The sequence below is a fragment of the Tupaia chinensis genome, unplaced genomic scaffold (genome assembly GCF_000334495.1).
Source record: "Tupaia chinensis unplaced genomic scaffold, TupChi_1.0 Scaffold000226_1, whole genome shotgun sequence".
Taxonomy (NCBI): domain Eukaryota; kingdom Metazoa; phylum Chordata; class Mammalia; order Scandentia; family Tupaiidae; genus Tupaia; species Tupaia belangeri.
This window is the reverse complement of record NW_006159701.1, coordinates 8,013,767-8,031,666: the sequence shown is the minus strand read 5'-3', so window position 1 is coordinate 8,031,666 and position 17,900 is coordinate 8,013,767. Positions and strand designations below refer to the sequence as shown.

The window sequence follows — 17,900 nt, the reverse complement described above, 5'->3', positions numbered from 1 at the left end:
AAAAAAAAAAAAAAAAAAAAAAGCTGTGCTCATTTATATTTGAGAATTTTGGGACCAGCAGGTGACATGGTGGTTCGGATGCTGGACTCCCATATGACTGCTGTTTGAGTCATAGACCTGGCAGTTTGCTTTCTCACTTTCTTTTGTGCTGTTTCTCTCTGGTGAGTGCATGTGTTCTATAGCAAATTAAAGTAATATTAAAATTAAATAAATAACTCTTTTAAAATAAATGAATCTCTAAAACTGAGACCAGGTGCAGCAACTGGCACAAAGGAAGCTCAGTTTCCTTTCTTTCTTTTGTTGTTGTTAATTTTGCCAGAGGGCAACAGGGCATGCAGATGGCATAGTGGTTAAGTCACTGGACTTTCACATGACTGACCACAGTTCGAGTCCTGGACCCACTGGCTTAAAACTCAAGCTGGGTGCATGTGCGTGCCCAAGATCCCAGGAGAAAAATGGAGGAGAAGGGATTGCTGCATGGCCACCTCCCTTAGGGAGTGATTTCTTACTTTCCCTCTCACTGTCTTTGTCTCTCTCTGGGAAGTGCACATACTCTAAGGCAAAAAACTCTTAAAATTTTATTTTTCGTTTCTTCAGAGGACACATGTGCTTACCAGAGAGAGAGAGAGAGAGACAGAGAAAAGGAGAAAGCACCCCACTATGGGGCATGGTCATCCTACAGTACCTCCTCCATTTTTCCATCTTCCTGAGATTTGGACACACCTGTGTGTGTGCCTATTGAGTTTTTCAAGTCTGCAGGGCTAGGAGTCAAACCACATAGTCAGCTTTGTGAGATCTGGCTTCCTAAACCACATGGCGATGGAGCCAGTCTGGAAAGCCCAACATATCAAATTTTAAAACACTCTGCCTAAAGATGGAACAATTTAATCAGAACTCACTTACATTAAGCTGATTTCAGGTAAAAAGACCTTTAGGTCTACTTTAAAATAACAGAAATCTCAGATCAGCTGTTGGCATGGTGGTTAATGTGGCTGGATCCCACATGCTGACTGCATGGTTTGAGTTCCAGACCCTGTGGCTTGAAAAGTACGACATGTTTGTGTGTGGACCAAGAATCCTGAGAGGAGAATAGAGAAGAGACTGCGGTGTGGCCATCACTCTGGAGGTTGCTTTCTTTGTCTCCCTCTGGCAAGCGACCTGCCCTACGGAAAGTTTAAAAAAAAAAAAAAAAAGGATGAAGTCAGAGCTGAATCTGCTGGTTTATAAAATGATTCAAGGGGCCAGCCACTAACGTGACTAAGACAGTTGGATCCCACATGGCTGACGGCACAGTTCAAGTCCCAGACCCAGTGGCTTGAGGAACACACTGGGTGCATGTATGTACATGCCCAAAATAGGAGGAAAGAAAAGAGACTGTGGCATGGCCACCCCTCTGAGGGGTGATTTCTCACTTTCTTTCTCTTTGTCTTTCTCTCTCAGGCAAGTGTATGCATCCTATAGCAAAAACAAAAATCAAAAATGATTCAATTGAGCACACATCATAAGAAAGGTTCCCATAGAGGTCAGCAGATCAGAGCAATTACAAATTGCTATTAAAACAGAATCAAAAACTAGGAAGTGGGGGGTCAGCAGGTGGCATGGTGAATAAGGCACCAGACTCCCAAGTGACCAACTGGTTTGAGTCCTGGCACTGGTGGCTTGTTTTCTCCTTTTCTCTCTCTCTCTCCCCCCCTAAGGAGTGCATGTGCCCTACAGCAAATTTAAAAATAATAAATAAAATGAACAATTTCTTTAAAAAATTAGGAAGTAGATATTAATGGTTAATATTTAAAACAAAAACATGTCTCTTAAGCTCCAGACAATGCTTCATTGCTCTGGGATAGACAAACATTCAATTAAAACAATACAAATTATTATTCTACAGCTTTTGCAACTTAAAAAAGGAGATAAAATCAACATCAAATTCTTTATTTAAAATATATAATTCAGTGGCTTTTAGTACACTGACAAGTTTGTACAACCTTCACTATTATCTAATGCTAGGATATTTCCATTATTTCAAGAAGAAATCTGGTACCTGTGAGCAGTCACTCCTCATTCCTTTTTTCCCTACCCATCTGGAAACCACTTATTACTTTCTGTCTTAATGGACTGGCCTATTCTGGACATTTCCACAGATATGTAACGTTCTAGTTTTTAAAATTAGTCAGGCTAGTCAGGTGCATGTGCTTGCCAGACGGAGACAGAGAAAGAAGGAGAAGATGAGAAAGCACTTTTCTTGGGGTGTGGTCACACCACTAACCCTTCTCCTCCATTTCTCCTATTAGGATTTTAGGCATGCACGTACATACACCTGACATGTCTGTCAAACTGTCAGGTCTGGGATTTGAACTATGCAGTCAGTCACATGAGATCCAGCCACTTTAACCACTCTGCCACTGGTTGGTCCCTTAACATTCAACTGAATACCAATCTGATACATTTATAATCAAACATAAAAATTGTTCACACTTACGTCTTCGGATTTCAGCACCTCAGCCCTTTCCACATAGACCAGCTGGCAAACATCATCTTCTATGGAGTTGAACTGGCGGCCGTTGCATGCCATATAAAAACTATCTGCGTCAGCCTATACCAATGGGGAAAGAGAGAGAATTAAGACAGATATTCTGCTGGTTTTGCTTTATATATACGATGTATGGCTTTAATTATTTTCATCAGTTTTTTTTAAACTTATAACTTAGGAGAGAAAGCAACCACCAAAAGTAGTATCTCCTAAAGCAGGCAGTTAGGCTGACTGAACTCTGCAGGTCAGGATCTCATGCCTTTATGTTTCCTCAACTACATGGAAGTTTTTACTTGAACTGGCAGAAGGAACTGCACTGAGATAAACTGACAGCTAGCACACTTTTAATATTCAACCAGCAATGGTCAATATTCCCCTTGATAGCAGTTTTTTTCCCCTCTAGTCATCACTTTTATAGCAGATGAAAGTAAACAATTAATTTTACAGAGGTTGAAAGCAAAATCATAACTAATGACTGTTATAGAAGGACTCTTTTTAAAAACGCGTCAGGGCCCAGGTGTGGCTGTACAGGTGGTAAGGGCACTACTGCTCAATGCTGGCTCCACAGAGGCCCTGCATGAAAGGTGAAGGGCTGAAGGCAGCGTCATGTTGGAGCAGGACCCTGTCGGGATGCCTCTTGCTCATGAAATAAACAAACTTTTAAAAAGCAGCATTTACATTAGGGGGAGAAAAAAAAGGACCAGTGGAACCAGTATGGGATGAAAAGCCAACTCCTCTTCAGTAAGCCAAATAGGAATAATACATAATAGTTACAGATCTCATCATGAGGCTTTAAACAACCCAGTGTCCAGTACTAATAGTAAAACTCTTGGTCAAGGTCAAGAAGGGCAAGATGAATCAGCCTTTAAAATATTAACGGTCTCCTTTCCTTGCAATGGAAAAATAGATAAATTAAGGAGAAAAAGCCCATTAGTTAAAGCTGCAAACGCACATGTGTCTCTGTGAACAAACGTAGATCAAACCTTCTATAGTCTAAACTTAGTAGAAAGCAACAAAGAGATGATTCTAGTTCTCAAACTTAGCCAATTTTGTGAGGTAGTGGGAGGCCAAAGCTTGTCTAAAATTTTACTCCCACATGGGCATTAGTCCAAACAAGGAAGTTGTGTGCTTCGGCCCTATCAGCAGAAATGAGCAGTTTTGGGGAGGCGGGGGAGGGGGTTCTGTATAAGGAAGTGCGCTGCATTATCAATCTCTAGGAAGAGATTCAAGGCTGCACCAGGAAAAGAGTCTTGCCTGTCTACACTCAGAGTTCTGCGTCTCAGCCATCCTAAGTGCCTCGGCAGACTGAATTCCACTCCAATGATCTAACTCAATTGTGGATTCTTAGTTATTTATGCTTTCTTACTATGCACCAAGTGAGCTAAGTGGCTGATGAAGGATGATCAAGTCTGAATACAGTTTTATTTCTAAGGCTTTCCTTCAGGAACAATCTATAACAGTAAATTTTAACTTCAAAATGTTGAAAGCTAGTTATTGAGTAATAAATCTCTTTAATTCTTTTTTATTTATTTTAACTTGACCAGAGAGGGACAGAGTGAGAGAGAGAAAGAGAAGAAGGAAAAGTGAGAAAGCAAGCCACCAGGTTTGGGACTTGAACCATGTCCAGCCATGTGAGAATCCAGCACCCTTAACCACCATGCTACCTGTTGGCCAAAATCTCTTTAATTCTTGTTTTCTTTTTAAATAATTTTATTTAACTTTATTTTTTTATTTAATTTGACCAAGGAGGGACAGAGTGAGAAAGACAGGGAAAGTGAGAGAGCAAGCCTCCAGGTCCAGAACTCGAACTGTGGTAGGCCATGTGGGAGTCCAGTGCTCTTAACCACTACTCTACCTGTTGGCCCTGAATCTGTTTAATTTTAAGAAGTGACCTAAAATTACTTCCCTATTCGTCAGGATCAACAGTTTTTCTTGAAATGCAGGTAGCAGCACAACAGCACATGGATTCGTGCACTAAGGGATCAAACTGCCTGCCATCAGGGCCTCTACTCAGCTGCCGTGGCCTCAAGCACCACCAAGTACTGGTGGTGGCTACTGAAGTAATGCAGAGCTCTCGTCGAGCTCTGTAAACGCTGAGACAGGCCTCCTCAGGGGAGGGGACAGGGCGTGTGACCAAACACACTCAACACCAGACAAATAATTTCTTTCTGAGGGAGAGTTCTTGACCTAAACCAAAGAAAAACATGCTTTTTCTGAAATGAGAACGTCCATAAACAGTGGAGATTTCTTAATTTGAACACATTGATCTTTAAAATCTCAGAATTAAAAATATAGCCTCACGTTTGAATATTGACTGAGCCTCGAGTGTGTGTCAGACACTGTACTGTGCACTAGGAAAATAGTAGGGAGCAAAGTTCACACAGTTCATACTTCAACCCAGCATCCAAACACATTAAACAAAAGCCCAAAGCTAACTGCAAAGAGCATAGAAGAGACAACTGTTTTATTTTAAATGTTTTCATTGTATGGAGCCAAAATATTTAAAGAAACTTGGCTTTTTCCCCCCAAGTCCATTGGTTTGCTTATTTATTTTCTGTTTTAGGGCACGTGCACTCACTGGAAAGACAGAGAGACAGAAAGTGAGAAATCACCCCCCCACCCCCAGGGGGTGGGGTGGGGACAGCCTTGCCACAATCCCTTCTCCTCCATTCTCCTCTTGGGATTTTGGCCATGCACACACATGTGACCAGTGTTGAGTTTTAAGTCGCCGAATCCAGGACTCGAACCAGTCAACTACATGGGAGTCCAGCGATAACCATTATACCATCTGCTGGTCCCATCTAATCCTTTGTCCTTATTCTCTTTTGAGGATGAACTTAGAAAAAGACAAATCCATCAAGATCATGGTTCCTTTACTGTCATCATGATCACATACAATTACCTGTTGCTTAACAATGGGAATGTGTTCTGAGAAATGTGTTGTTAGGTGATTCTGCCATTGTGTGAGCATCACAGTGGGTACTACACAAACATACATGGTATAGCCTGCTGCACACCTAGGATGTCTTGTGTAGCATATTATAATCTTACGAGACCACTGTTGTATATGAAGTCCATCACTGGCCCCAATGCTGTAATGGGGTGCATAAGCATATAGTACTAAGAACATATTTTTAGTCATAAAAAGTAGGGTTGGCCCAGCTGTGGCAGAATAGGTGGTAGGGACCACTGTGCAATACTATAGCCATATGGGAAGGCCCAGGGTTTAGATCCTGGGTGGAACTGAACGTACCAGGCCTGCCCATGATCCTAGCTAGCTGGAAGGCTTAGGGATGGGGATCACAGCACAACAAAAAACCCTATTAGAAATCCTTTCCTTTTTCTTCATTTAAAAAATATTATTATTTAGTTACTTATCATTATTATTATTCTTTAATTTGCTACAGGGCACACATGCTCATCAGAGAGAGAAGTAAGAAAGCAACGGCCAGGTCCAGGGCTTGAATTTTCGTCAACCACGTGGGAGTCCGGCACCATAATGACCATGCCACCTACTGGCCCAAGGGGTCCTTTTCTTACTCTTCCTTTCCTTTCCTTCCTCTCTCACACACACACACAAAATAAATAAATTTTTTCAAATAGGTAGAGGTCTCCTTGGCTAAGCGAGGGTGTAAGTGAAAATGAGTCAACATATTCTATTAAGAGGTTATCTGTCTTTTTTTGTCTCCGAGAACTGCAAAATTAAACCCCACCTGCTTTCATGTAGTCTTGGTGAATTACAAATTCTTTACCAAAGACCAGGTTTCCTAAAGTCTATAAGCACATCTTCTCTTTATTTTTTTTAAGAATTAATTTATTCAACTTTATTTATTTATTTAAATTTGACCAGAGAGGGACAGAGTAAGGGGGTGGGGGATGAGGAAGCAAGCCGCTAGGTCCGGGACTCAAACTGTGGTCGGCCATGCAGGAGTCCAACGCCCCTGATCACCATGCCCTCTGCTGGCCCCAAAAAACACATCTTTTTATAAGACCTATGACATAAAGCTCAGGCCAACAAAACTTCAAGGTATTAAGAAAAATATAGAGAAAACTTACGAGGTTTGTTTTTAGAGCCAAGGTTTCACTATGTTGACCAGGCTGGCCCCAAACATTCAATCCTCCAGCCTCAGCCTAGCTGAAATTACAGGTGCATGGCACCAAGCCTGGCTGCTTATAAGTGGTTAATAAAATTTATATGGAGAGGGACCAGCAGTTGGCATAATGGGTACATCGCTAGACTCCCATGTAGTCGACCATGGTTCGAGTCCTGGTCCCGGTGGCTTAAACTCACGCCAGGTGTGTGTGTGTGCATGCCCAAGATCCTGAGAGGAGAATGGAGAAGGGATTGCAGCATTGCCTAACCCTCAAGGGGTTATTTCTTGCTTTCTGTCTCTCTGTCTGTCTCTGTCTTTCTGGCGAGCATATGCACCTTTATAGCAAAAACCTCTCAAAAAAAAATTTTTATCTGGAGAGAAAAAGGAAATAATAAGAATATAGTTTGCTGTTCAGGCTATGTAGTCAGGCTGTTTACTCTTGGGCAAGCACCTGTTTCTTTAACTATAAAATATGAAAGTAATACCAACTACACCTCATGGCATGGTTGAGAGGATTCAAGGAAATAATGCATGAAAACACTTAGCACAGGATCTGATATTCAGTAAGTGCTCAATGGTTTGCCTTTGAGGCAATTCTTTCACAAGAGCTTAATATTAACCAGCTTTAATTCTTTTACCAAGAGAGTGTTATTAGGTCTTAGAAAAATATTTGATAGGATGTGCTTTGATAGGATGACAGGAATCAGACTCTAAGGTTCAGGGTTAGCAATAAATAATACAATTCACAATACCAAGATGAAGGGCTCTATCCCTACGAGAAAGAACATGCAGCAGGCTGTTTCTCAGAGAACATTTGTCAACCTGAGCAACCTGTTCTTGGTCAAAAGACAGATTAGAAAGCATGAACAGGTAACAGAAAATACCCACTGTAACCTGCACATTATGAAGGTGAGCGCTTGAAACAGGGAAGTTTGTGGGCTTACTAAGCTTCAGACTGTTTCATCAACGCCTAACATGTTCCTGAACATTTTTCCCAACCTATTTTCATGACTTTTCCTTTGTGGTACTTGCTGATTGCCTTTAATTAAAAAAAAAAAAAAAATTGCCAGAGGGCATGTGTGCTCACCACAGAGACACGGGGAGGGAGGAGAGGAGAGGAACCCCCCACCAAAGGAAACAGTCACCCTGCATTCCCTTGTCCTTCATTTCTCCACTGTGTTGGGATTTGGACACACACACATATATGTCTGGTGTGTCTCTCAAGTGGCTGAGTATGGAGTGCAACCAGTGAGGTCGGGGGATCCAGCTGCCTTAACCCCAGGCCATGGAACTGTTAAGTAGAAACCATAACTAAATTATTGCTGTTATAGAATGTCATGCAAATGGTGATTGTCTCATTCCCCACTGGGACTATAAGAGGAGTGTGTCCTAGCAATTAAAAGTGATGGTTTGGGAGCAGCAATTAGCATAATGGCTATATTGCTGAAGTCCCATGTAGTCAACCGCAGTTCGAGTCCCGGACCTGGTGGCTTAAACTCACGCCGGGCGCATGTGCGTGCATGCCTGAGATTTCAGGGAGAATGGAGAAGGGATTGCAGCATGGCCATCCCCCCAGGGGGTAATTTCTCGTTTTCTGTCTCTCTTTGTCTCTCTGTCTCTCTCTGTCTATCTGGTGAGCACACGTGCCCTATAGCAAAAACCTCTCCAAAAAAAAGTGATGGTTCACAGTCAGCAGGTAGCGTGACTGTTGGGGCGCTAGACTCCCATGTAGTCAGTCACAGTCTGAGTCCTGGCCCTGCTGGCATGCTTTCTCACTTTCTCTGTCTGTCGCTCTGTGGTCAAATTGAAAAAATAATAATACTGATAAATAAAACTAAATACTTGTTTTTGTTTGTTTGTTTGTTTTAAAAAAAGAATTATTGGGACCAGCAGTTAGCGTAGTGGCTATGTCGCTGGACTCCCATGTAGTCGACCACGGTTCGCATCCCGGACCCGGTGGCTTAAAACTCATGTTGGGCGTATGTGCATGCATGCCCAAGATCCCAAGAGGAGAACAGAGGAGAAGGGATTGCAGCGTGGCCATCCCCCCTGGGGGGTGATTTCTCGCTTTCTGTCTCTCTGTCTCTCTCTGTCTATCCGGCGAGTGCATGAGCCCGATAGTAAAAACCTCTCTTAAAAAAAAAAAAAAAGAATTATTTATTTAATTTTTTTTTTTTTCTTCTTTTTCTTTAAAGTTTGACCAGATAGACAGAGAGAGAGAAAGAGAAAGTGATAAAGCAAGTTGCCAGGTCTGGGACTTGAATGGCGGTCGGCCATGTGGGAATCCAGCATGCCACCTGCCGGCCCCGAATAAAGTAATTCTTTAAAAAAAAAAGAGTGAAGGTTCAATTCCCAACCTAGTCATTTATTTTTAACCACGCAACCCTAGGGTAAATCACTATCCTCTCTCTGCAGTCAGTTTCCTCGTCTGTAAAACAAAGATAACAGAACCTGTCTATTTTAAAGAGTTACAGAGGTAATTAAATGAGATAATGTATGTTGAGCACTTAGCAGAATGAGGGGTACAGAGGGGTACAGAAGTCACCAAGAAAGGTTATATGTCAACATTATAAACCTCATTTTTATATGCTACCAGGTTTAAATGGTTTAGGGTACCACTTTACCACAGTTTGCAAAGTTCCTCAGTGATCTTGGGAGGCCTTTTGACAGTGAAAGGAATGAAATGCTTTTTTGTTCTTAATGGCAACTTCTGAAATCTAAATCTACTGGACAGTTTCAATGTCTCCCTCAGTAGTGGGGTATTCAGTAAAGGCTACAGATATTAACTGTGTACACAGAACTCCACACTAAGGGTTCACTCTCTCGAGCCTATGGGACAGGTACAAATATAATCCAACTCTCATTCTCTTAATTTCCACCATAGGGCCACTGATTGGCTGCCACTGCTGTCAACTCTGGATTTCTGTAACAAGGAAGGAGAAGACAGAAAGTAGGCCTTGTGTCATGGGCTCCCTTTTACCCACAAACCTTGGTGACCAGTGAGAGAGGCAATGGCAAATTATCCTACAGGCACAACCATTTCTTTGTCAAACAGCAAGTTGAAACTGTTTATCTGGGGCAAATTCAGGAAAGCTGTTTATCAAAGAGGGTAGTGAGAAGTTAGCTTTTGACAAAGCTGCATTTCAAACCTAACAAAATTCCAAAGGACACATTCAACAGGCTATTTTTAAAAAAAAAAAACTGAATGAAACCTTAGAGTAGTTCTTTAATAACCTGGATAATGACTAAAGCTTACCTATCTTTTATATTCATATAGAAATATGCATACCCATGAATATGCAAGACCAAGAGAATACCATCCTATTATTTTTATAACTGAGTTGAACAGTGATGCTTATATGTAAAATGGAATGGATGCCAAAACCTTGCTGTATCAAAAAATATGCTATAATGCACAAGCACATTTAAAAACCGAAAATATCACCCTTCTTTCAGTGTTTCTGTCTCTCTCTACAGCAGATTTTCAATCAGAAGGCAAAAGCATCTTATTTTATAATTTTTTTTTTGTTAGGTATTTTTGCCCCTAGGGTGCATGCACTCACTAGAGAGAGACAGAGAAATAGAAAGAAGGAAAGTGAAAATCACCCCCCAGGGGAGTGGCCATGCCATAAACCTTTATCTCCATTCTCCTCTCAGGCATGCACACATGCACCCAGCAAGATCTTTAAGTGGCTGGGACCGGAACTTGAACCACAGTCAGCCATGTGGGTGGACGTCCAGCACCACAGTCACCATGCCACCTGTTGGGCCCAAGCATCTTTAATACTTCAGAGAATATCAATAAAATCCCTTGTCACCAAAACTGGAAAAAACAATGTTTTTTACTTTCTAAAAATGTGCCAGAGAGTACCTTTTAAAAAGTGAATGAAAGGGAGCCAGCAGGGACCAGCAGATAGCGTAATGGTTACATCGCTGGACTCCCACATGACTGACTGCAGTTCCAAGTCCTGAACCCAGAGGCTTGAAACTCATCCCAGGCGTATATGCTCAAAATCCTGAGAGAATGAAGGAAAAGGGATTGTGGTATTGCCACACACACCCCGGGGGGGGAGGATTTCTCGCTTTCTGTCTCTCCATTTTTCTGTCTTTCCACTGAGTACATGCACGCTATAGCAAAAATCTCTCTTAAAGGGAAAAAAAAAAAAAGGAACGAGCAGATGGGCATGGTGGTTGAGGTGCTGAACTCCCATGTGGCTCACTGTGGTTCAAATCCCGGACCTGGAGGCTTGCTTTCCCACTTTCTCTCTCTCTCTCCGTCTCTGTTTCTTTCTGGTGAATACATGTGTCCTACAGCAAATGGAAAAATAATAACAATGTTAAGTAAAATTTAAAATAAATAAATAAATAAAAAGAAAGGGAGCCAGCAGATGGTGTCACAGTTACATTGCTGGATTCCCACATGGCTGACATTGGTTTGAGTCCTGGACCTGGTAGCTTGAAACTCACGCTGGGCACGTGTGTGTGTGTGTGTGTGTGTGTGTGTGTGTGTGCCCAAGATTCCAGCAGGAGATGGAGGAAGAGGGATTGTGGCATGGCCATCCCCTCTTGGAGGTGATTTCTCACTTTCCCTCTCACTGTCTCTGTCTGTCTTTCTCTCCAGCAAGTACACACCCCTAAGGCAAAAACATCTTTAAAAAAAGAAAGTGAACAAAAGAAACTGGGATAACAGAAAATAAATAAGATGGTATCATCATTGTTAAGTTTGGGAACTACTGCTTTATTGGAATAGTTACCACTGGATAAGAAAACAAACAAAACCCTAGATTTCATACCCAATTTGATCTATTAAAAAACCACAGTATGAATTACAATTGTACGACTACTAATGAGTTTAGAAAGACATCTAGAGCTACAATATAATACCCTGGAAGATATATAGAGAACCTTAAGTGCAAAACATAAATCATACAGAGGTAGTATCATTTAGTTTCAAAAACAGTTTCTGTGGCAAGAGATTTTATTATCTTAACTTTTACCTGTGCACTAAACTTTATCAGCACCATATACTGATTTGGAGTAGAGTCTCTGATGATTTTCATTTGTTCGATTACTTCATTAAATGGGGCGACAAACTTCATAAGGTCATGACTGGTCATTGTAGCAGGGACTGTGAGAATACACAGCATGGCACTGCGCCTTACATCTTCTTTTAAGGAGGTCATCTTACTAGTAAGACAATAATTAGACTGGCTTGAATAGGTGAGATATGGTTAGTTCAGACAACACTAATTAGACAACCTTTATGTCCAAGAAAATAGGAATAAAAAACTTGTAGTATTTCACAAATGAACTTAAACAGCTTGTTCTTTTACTTGAAAATATACCCTAGATGCAGAATTCTTTAGACATATCAGAAGTGGAGTTTCAGGGAACCTTAAGATGTTCTGCATTCCCCACCAGAACTTTTAAATCTGTAGTTAAAGGTTTGTTATAGTTATGAATCTGCATTACGGAAATTCACAGTTTGTGTTGTATTCTCATTTGGTCTTTTTTTTTTTTTTTTTTTTGCTATAGGGTGCGTGTGCTTGCCAGAGAGAGACAGAGAGGGAAAGTGAGAAATCACCCCCAGGAGGAATGGCCACACTGCAATCCCTTCTCTTCCAGTCTCCCCTTGGGATTTTGGACTTGCACACACATGTACCCCACATGATTTTCAATTGATAGGCCTGGGACTCAAACTGCAAAAGTGGCCATGTGGGATCTAGTACCTTAACCTCTGCACCACCTGCTGGCCCCTCTCATTTGTTTAATAATAATCTGTCATTGGGTAACTTGAAAGCACAATTACATATATGGACTTTCTTCAAGGGTTTACAAGAAAAATTAATTCTAAATTCAATAATTTTAATTCATGAGGACATGACATGCAGGAAGTGTTACTGGGTTGAAATAGCTGGGACAGAGAAAGGAAGTTCTCCTACGATGCATTTTGCTTTTGACATGCTGCAAACTCACTGGACAGTTGTTATCCAAAATGGCTACCTGAGTAGTCACTGTATTCCCTGTAGGAACCTGGCAAACAAGTTACGACAAGGACAACCTTTAAGACATCAGCTACCAATTATCCAAGGAGCTAATAGCCCAGCCTGTATATTATCTAGCTGAGTAATTCCTTTCTTTGGGCCTCTAGCAAGAATTTTTTTGGACCATCAAAACGGGTAAAAAAAAAAAAATGGTGATCAGATTGTAATCTGTTTATTGATCTCTTGGCAGCTTCTTCAGCAAAGACTTGGTAGGAGGATAATGTAAATCACTTTTTCTTTTTCATTCGTTCTTTCTTTCTTTCTTTCTTTTTTTTTTAAAGGTTTTGGCCATAGGACACACGCATTTAGAGGAGAGAGAGAAAGTGAGAAACCATTACCCATGGGGTACAGCCACGCCACAATTCCTTCTCCTCCATTCTCCTCTTGGGATTTTGGGCATGCGTGCACACGTACCCAGTGTAATTTTCAAGCTGTAGGGTCCAGCACTCAGACTATGATCACCCATGTGGGATTCCAGAGCTTTAACCACTGTCACCTGCTGGCCCTGATAATTTTCTTTTTTTATTGTCTGTCACTTCAATTCCCTCATCCCCTTACATGCCTACCTGTTTAAGGGAATATTCTTCCAAGGTATTTCTTAAGTGTACCTATACTTTTCTAAGGAATAACTCTGACCCCCAAGCCACAAGATTAACCAAATGTAAAACATCTAAAAAGTCTCTGACACACAATCCATAAATGTGCTATCTTTTTTGAAGCTTAAAATATTCACTTCCTTTCAAGGTAAGATAATTTTCTCTAATCAAAGGGAAAAAAAATAGATTAACACAAAAGGGAAAAGGTTTTCTTACTTTGTCTTATATAGATGCATAATACCGTGAACTATTTCAACTGATGGATTTCCACTGAAGAATGAAATCTGGTCTGGAAGCTGTTTGGATGGAGAATCAGGAGCAGTGTTTGGACGTTCTTTACTTTGATCTCTACTTCTCTGTGCGGTGGGGGATGCTTCTGACGACTTCCTTTCTTCCACTGTAGTTTTTATCTTGTCTTCTGCAAAACAAAAATTAGCAGATTATAAACGGATAGGAAATATGCTGGAGGATTCTAACTAGATTAAAATTTCAAGTCAGAAGAATAAACTTGGACAGAGAAATTGTAGTGTACTGTTATTTAAGATTATTTAATTTTATTTATTATTATTTTAATTTGACCAGAGAGACAGAGTGAGACAGAAAGTGAGAAAGCAAGCCAAGACTTGAACCGTTGTCAGCCATGTGGGAGTCCAGCGCCTTAACCACCATGCCACCTGCTGATCCTGTAATGTACTATTTTAAGAACTACTGGGTCATCGGAAAAGTCATGACATGTTTTTCTATGCAAAAATGTGTCATGATTTTTTCCAACGACCCAATACATCAATACAGTCATGGAACAATCAAGTTTGGAAGGCATCTCAACTGTACAGTTTTCTTTGTTCCAGAAAAATCTTATTAACTTCCTCTGAGACTCAAGGATAATGCTTAACCCAAAAATACCTTCATACAATCAGGTATGTTCTCTCACATGCTCCTAAGTGGGATAAACACTTGGGGCTATTAAGTTTGAAAACCAAACCTACCAGTTCTGACCATTCCATGTACTAGAGATACAATATTTATATCCATTTTCCTGGCTGGAATGAGCTGGCAGGACAGGGGACGGCACAATATGCTTATCTGATACACTCATAATCTGTCACTGAGATAGGTGGCAAGAAGCTCTCTCCAACCAAAATAAAGTTGTTAACCCAGCTTCTTGAGATTGGTTAGTAGAAATATTTGGAAATGCTGAAATGTGGCTTAATCGCCTTATGTAAAGCACAAGGGCAGTGAAGCATGAAAGTATGCTAGAGGTCAAAATCACAGGCTCATCCAACAACGTGTATAAAACAAGCAACCAGGGACTCACATTACAAAAGAGAGTCCAATGGGACCAGCAGTTAGCATAATGGCTATGTCACCGGACCCCCACATAGTCGACTGCGGTTTGAGTCCCGGATCTGGTGGCTTAAACTCACGCCGGGCGCGTGTGCATGCGTGCCCAAGATCCCGAGAGGAGAATGGAGGAGAAGGGATTGCGGCATGGCCATCCTCCCTGTGGGGTGATTTCTATAGCAGAAAACAAAACAAAACAAAACAAAAAAAGAGAGTCCAAAGTTTTAGAAAATATACCTGGGTTGGACTTCATGGTCTCAATGATCATATCTGTCATTTCTCGACGGCCAAGATGCTGATGGATGATTGCTGCTTTCTCCCCTGGTGACTTCCCTTCTAAACAGGCTACAGCTGAAGCTAGTGTCTTCTTTTTGATCTCCTCATCAGACATTTCCCCAGCTGAAGAATATATGAATAATTAATAGCTGATAATAAAACAAGCACCTCTTTATTCTCAACATGCCCACTGATTGGTTCCCATTTTTTTCTTCTGTGGCTCTCCCCCAAGATAAGAGCCTTCGCAGTATCCATCGCACTCACCTCTGGGTCTCCTGCAGGAACCAGCAAATAGTCAACAGCCAGCCAGTATAATAAACTCAGAAGTGAAGGGTTGTTTTAATGAAATCATGTACTTTAAAGCAAAATCAGTAAGAGAGTCTTGGAGAAGGTTCAAGAGTGAAAGTGACAGCCCAGACAAACTAACATCTTAGTAATGTCTAGGGGCAATCTTTTTTTTTTTTTCTTTTCCCAATTTTTTTTGTTATAAGGTACATGCGCTCGTTAAAGAAAGAGAAAGAGGGAAAGTGAGAAATCATCTCCTAGGAGAGATGGCTATGCTTCAATCCCTACTCCTCCATTCTCTGCTCAGGACTTTAGGGAACACATGAACACATGCCTGGCATGTGTTTCAAGCTACCAGGTCCAACGGTCAAATCAAACTGTCAGCTATGTAGGAGCCAGCACCTTAACCACTATGCTACCTGCTGGCCCTAGGGGTAGTCTTAAGTTTCTTAAGAATTCTGAGTTAGGGGCAAGCAGGTGGCATGGTGGTTAAGGGTGCTGAACTTCCATACAGCTGACTACAGTTTGAGTCCTGGACCTGGGGGCTTTCTTTCTCTCTCTCTCTCTCTCTCTCTCTCTCTCTCTCTCTGTCCCTCTTTAGTCAAAATAAAGTTAAATAAAATAATTAAGGGAAAAAAAGAATGCTGGGTTATCCTCACCCCGTATACCCTGAGTAAAGCCATGAAAATCTGTGATTATTGTCTTTTTAAAAAGAATTATTTATTTAATTTCATTTGTTATTATTATTTTTTTTAATTTGACCAGACAGAGAGAGAAAACGAAAGCGAGAAAGAAGGCCGCCAGGTCCAAGACTCGAACCGTGGTTGACCATGTGGGAATCCACCGTCCTTAATCATCATACAACCTGCTGGTCCTGGTATTATTGTCTTAAGTGAAAAAAAGTACACAAAAAAGGAAAAATTTGGGGAGTTGATTTAAATATCTCTAATACAAACTCTGTCAAGGCAAAGGTCATGCCTATTTTGTTCACTACTGTATTCCCAGCACTTATATCACAGTGTCTAGCACACAGTGGAAGTTCTCTAAATATCTGATAAATAAGTAAATAAATGATTCCATGACCGAGTGGCTAATGTGAATTTAGTTAACTTTCAGAACCCAGGGGTCACTTTTAGGCTTTGAAAGGTGTTCAAAACCCATGAAATCATATTCAAACTTTAATTTTCAGCTTCAAAATTCATGAACTCAGGACCAGCAAATGGCATAATGGTTTCATTGCTGGACTCCCACATAGTTGACCACAGTTCAAGTCCTGGACCCAGCGGCTTAAAACTCATACCAGGTGCGTGTGTGTGCATGCCCAAAATCTCCAGAGGAGAATAGAGGAGAAGGGACTGCGGAGAAGGGACTGCGGTGTGGCCATGCACCTTGAGGGTGATTTCTTGCTGTCTCTCCGTCTCTCCAGCAAGCATATGCACCCTATAGCAAAAATGTCTGTTATAAAAAAAAAAAAAAAAATCATTGTGCTCAGGGAAATTTCCAATAACAAGACTCTCACCTTCCCAGCACCCAATTCAAACCAAAGAATTCCTCTTATAGTTGTTTTCTAAACTGTTTTTCCTTCCTTCACTGCACTTAGCATAGCTAGAATTCTAAATTTACTCTGTATTTATTTGATTCATCTCTCTCACACAAATTGCTAGCACTATGAAGTGTCACATTGTACTGAGTTAGACGGATTTTCAGCTGCCATTAAAACAGAGACTATGTTGGACTCCTACATGGTTAACCGCAGTTTGAGTCCCAGACCTGGTGGTCTCAAAATCACATCCGGCCCGTATGCCTAAAGTCTCAGGAGTAAAATGGAGAAGAGACTGCGGCATGGCCATCCTCCCTGTGGGGTGATTTCTCACTTTACCAGCTCATCGTCTCTGTCTCTGTCTCTCTCCTTCTCATGAGCTCAAGGATCTAAGGAAAAAAGAAAAAAAAAAACTCGAAAACCAAAAACGAAAAACACACAGAGACTGATTCTGTGCAAAGTGAAAGCTCCCATAGAGTGCATGGCACTTAACAAATATTTCTTGAATGAATGTTATTAGATAATTATTTGAGGACCAAGGAAGAGTCATGCTGCATTCCCCATGATGGAGGTGTGGTAAAGAGTTCCGACTCTTCAGATCCAGTTTCCTGAGTTAGAATCTCAATTTCATCACTTACTTGGGCAAAGATATTTAATCGCTGGGCTGTTTCCCAATTTGTAAAAAGCGCACGCCACCCATTTAAGTGACAGAGTTGCTGCAAAGATGATTAAAGAAGATAATGCACGCAGGGGTGTAATGCAGTGCTGGGGTGTAGGGAGTATTTAAATTTTAGTTATTTTTGGTTCGGGGCCCCTAAGTGGTATCTTCCAAAGAGGCACAATCTCATTAAACCAGGGACCGTCAGCGCAGCCTAGAGGAAGGCAAGTGAGACGAACACACTTCGACTCCCACGCCGGGCGGACACAGAGACGCCAGGTACAAAGAGAACGCCCGTGGGGAGGTACTCGGAAGGAGGGTCAGGGAAAGCCTTCCCACAGATGACATCTGGGAGACCTCTTGAGGATGGGTGGAGAGGGACCGCAGCCACCTCTCGGCGTCTTTCTGGGACAAAAGCCCTCACCGCAGCCGGTCCCCGGGCCTATACTATGGGAGGACAAGACCCCCCCACCCCAGGCCCACTCGCGGCTACAGGGAAGGCGGCGAGGCCCCGGGACTCACCCGCGGCGCTGCAGCCG

At 41.6% G+C, this 17,900-nt stretch overlaps 1 protein-coding gene across 2 annotated transcripts in view; it reads right to left on the bottom strand.

Annotated features, from left to right (window-relative positions):
- The window catches only part of BRAP (BRCA1 associated protein), a 48,143-nt gene extending 30,249 nt beyond the window's left edge, over positions 1–17,894 (bottom strand). For both annotated transcript variants that reach the window (XM_006147997.2, XM_006147998.2), the window contains exons 1-5: positions 17,884–17,894; positions 14,840–15,001; positions 13,478–13,679; positions 11,619–11,808; positions 2,477–2,590 (exon numbers count right to left, since the gene is read on the bottom strand). In XM_006147997.2, the coding sequence (XP_006148059.1) occupies positions 2,477–2,590; positions 11,619–11,808; positions 13,478–13,679; positions 14,840–14,993 (660 nt within the window). In that variant the 5' untranslated portion in view covers positions 14,994–15,001; positions 17,884–17,894. The remainder of the gene's footprint in view (positions 1–2,476; positions 2,591–11,618; positions 11,809–13,477; positions 13,680–14,839; positions 15,002–17,883) is intronic.
- Between the last annotated feature and the right edge of the window lie 6 nt (positions 17,895–17,900).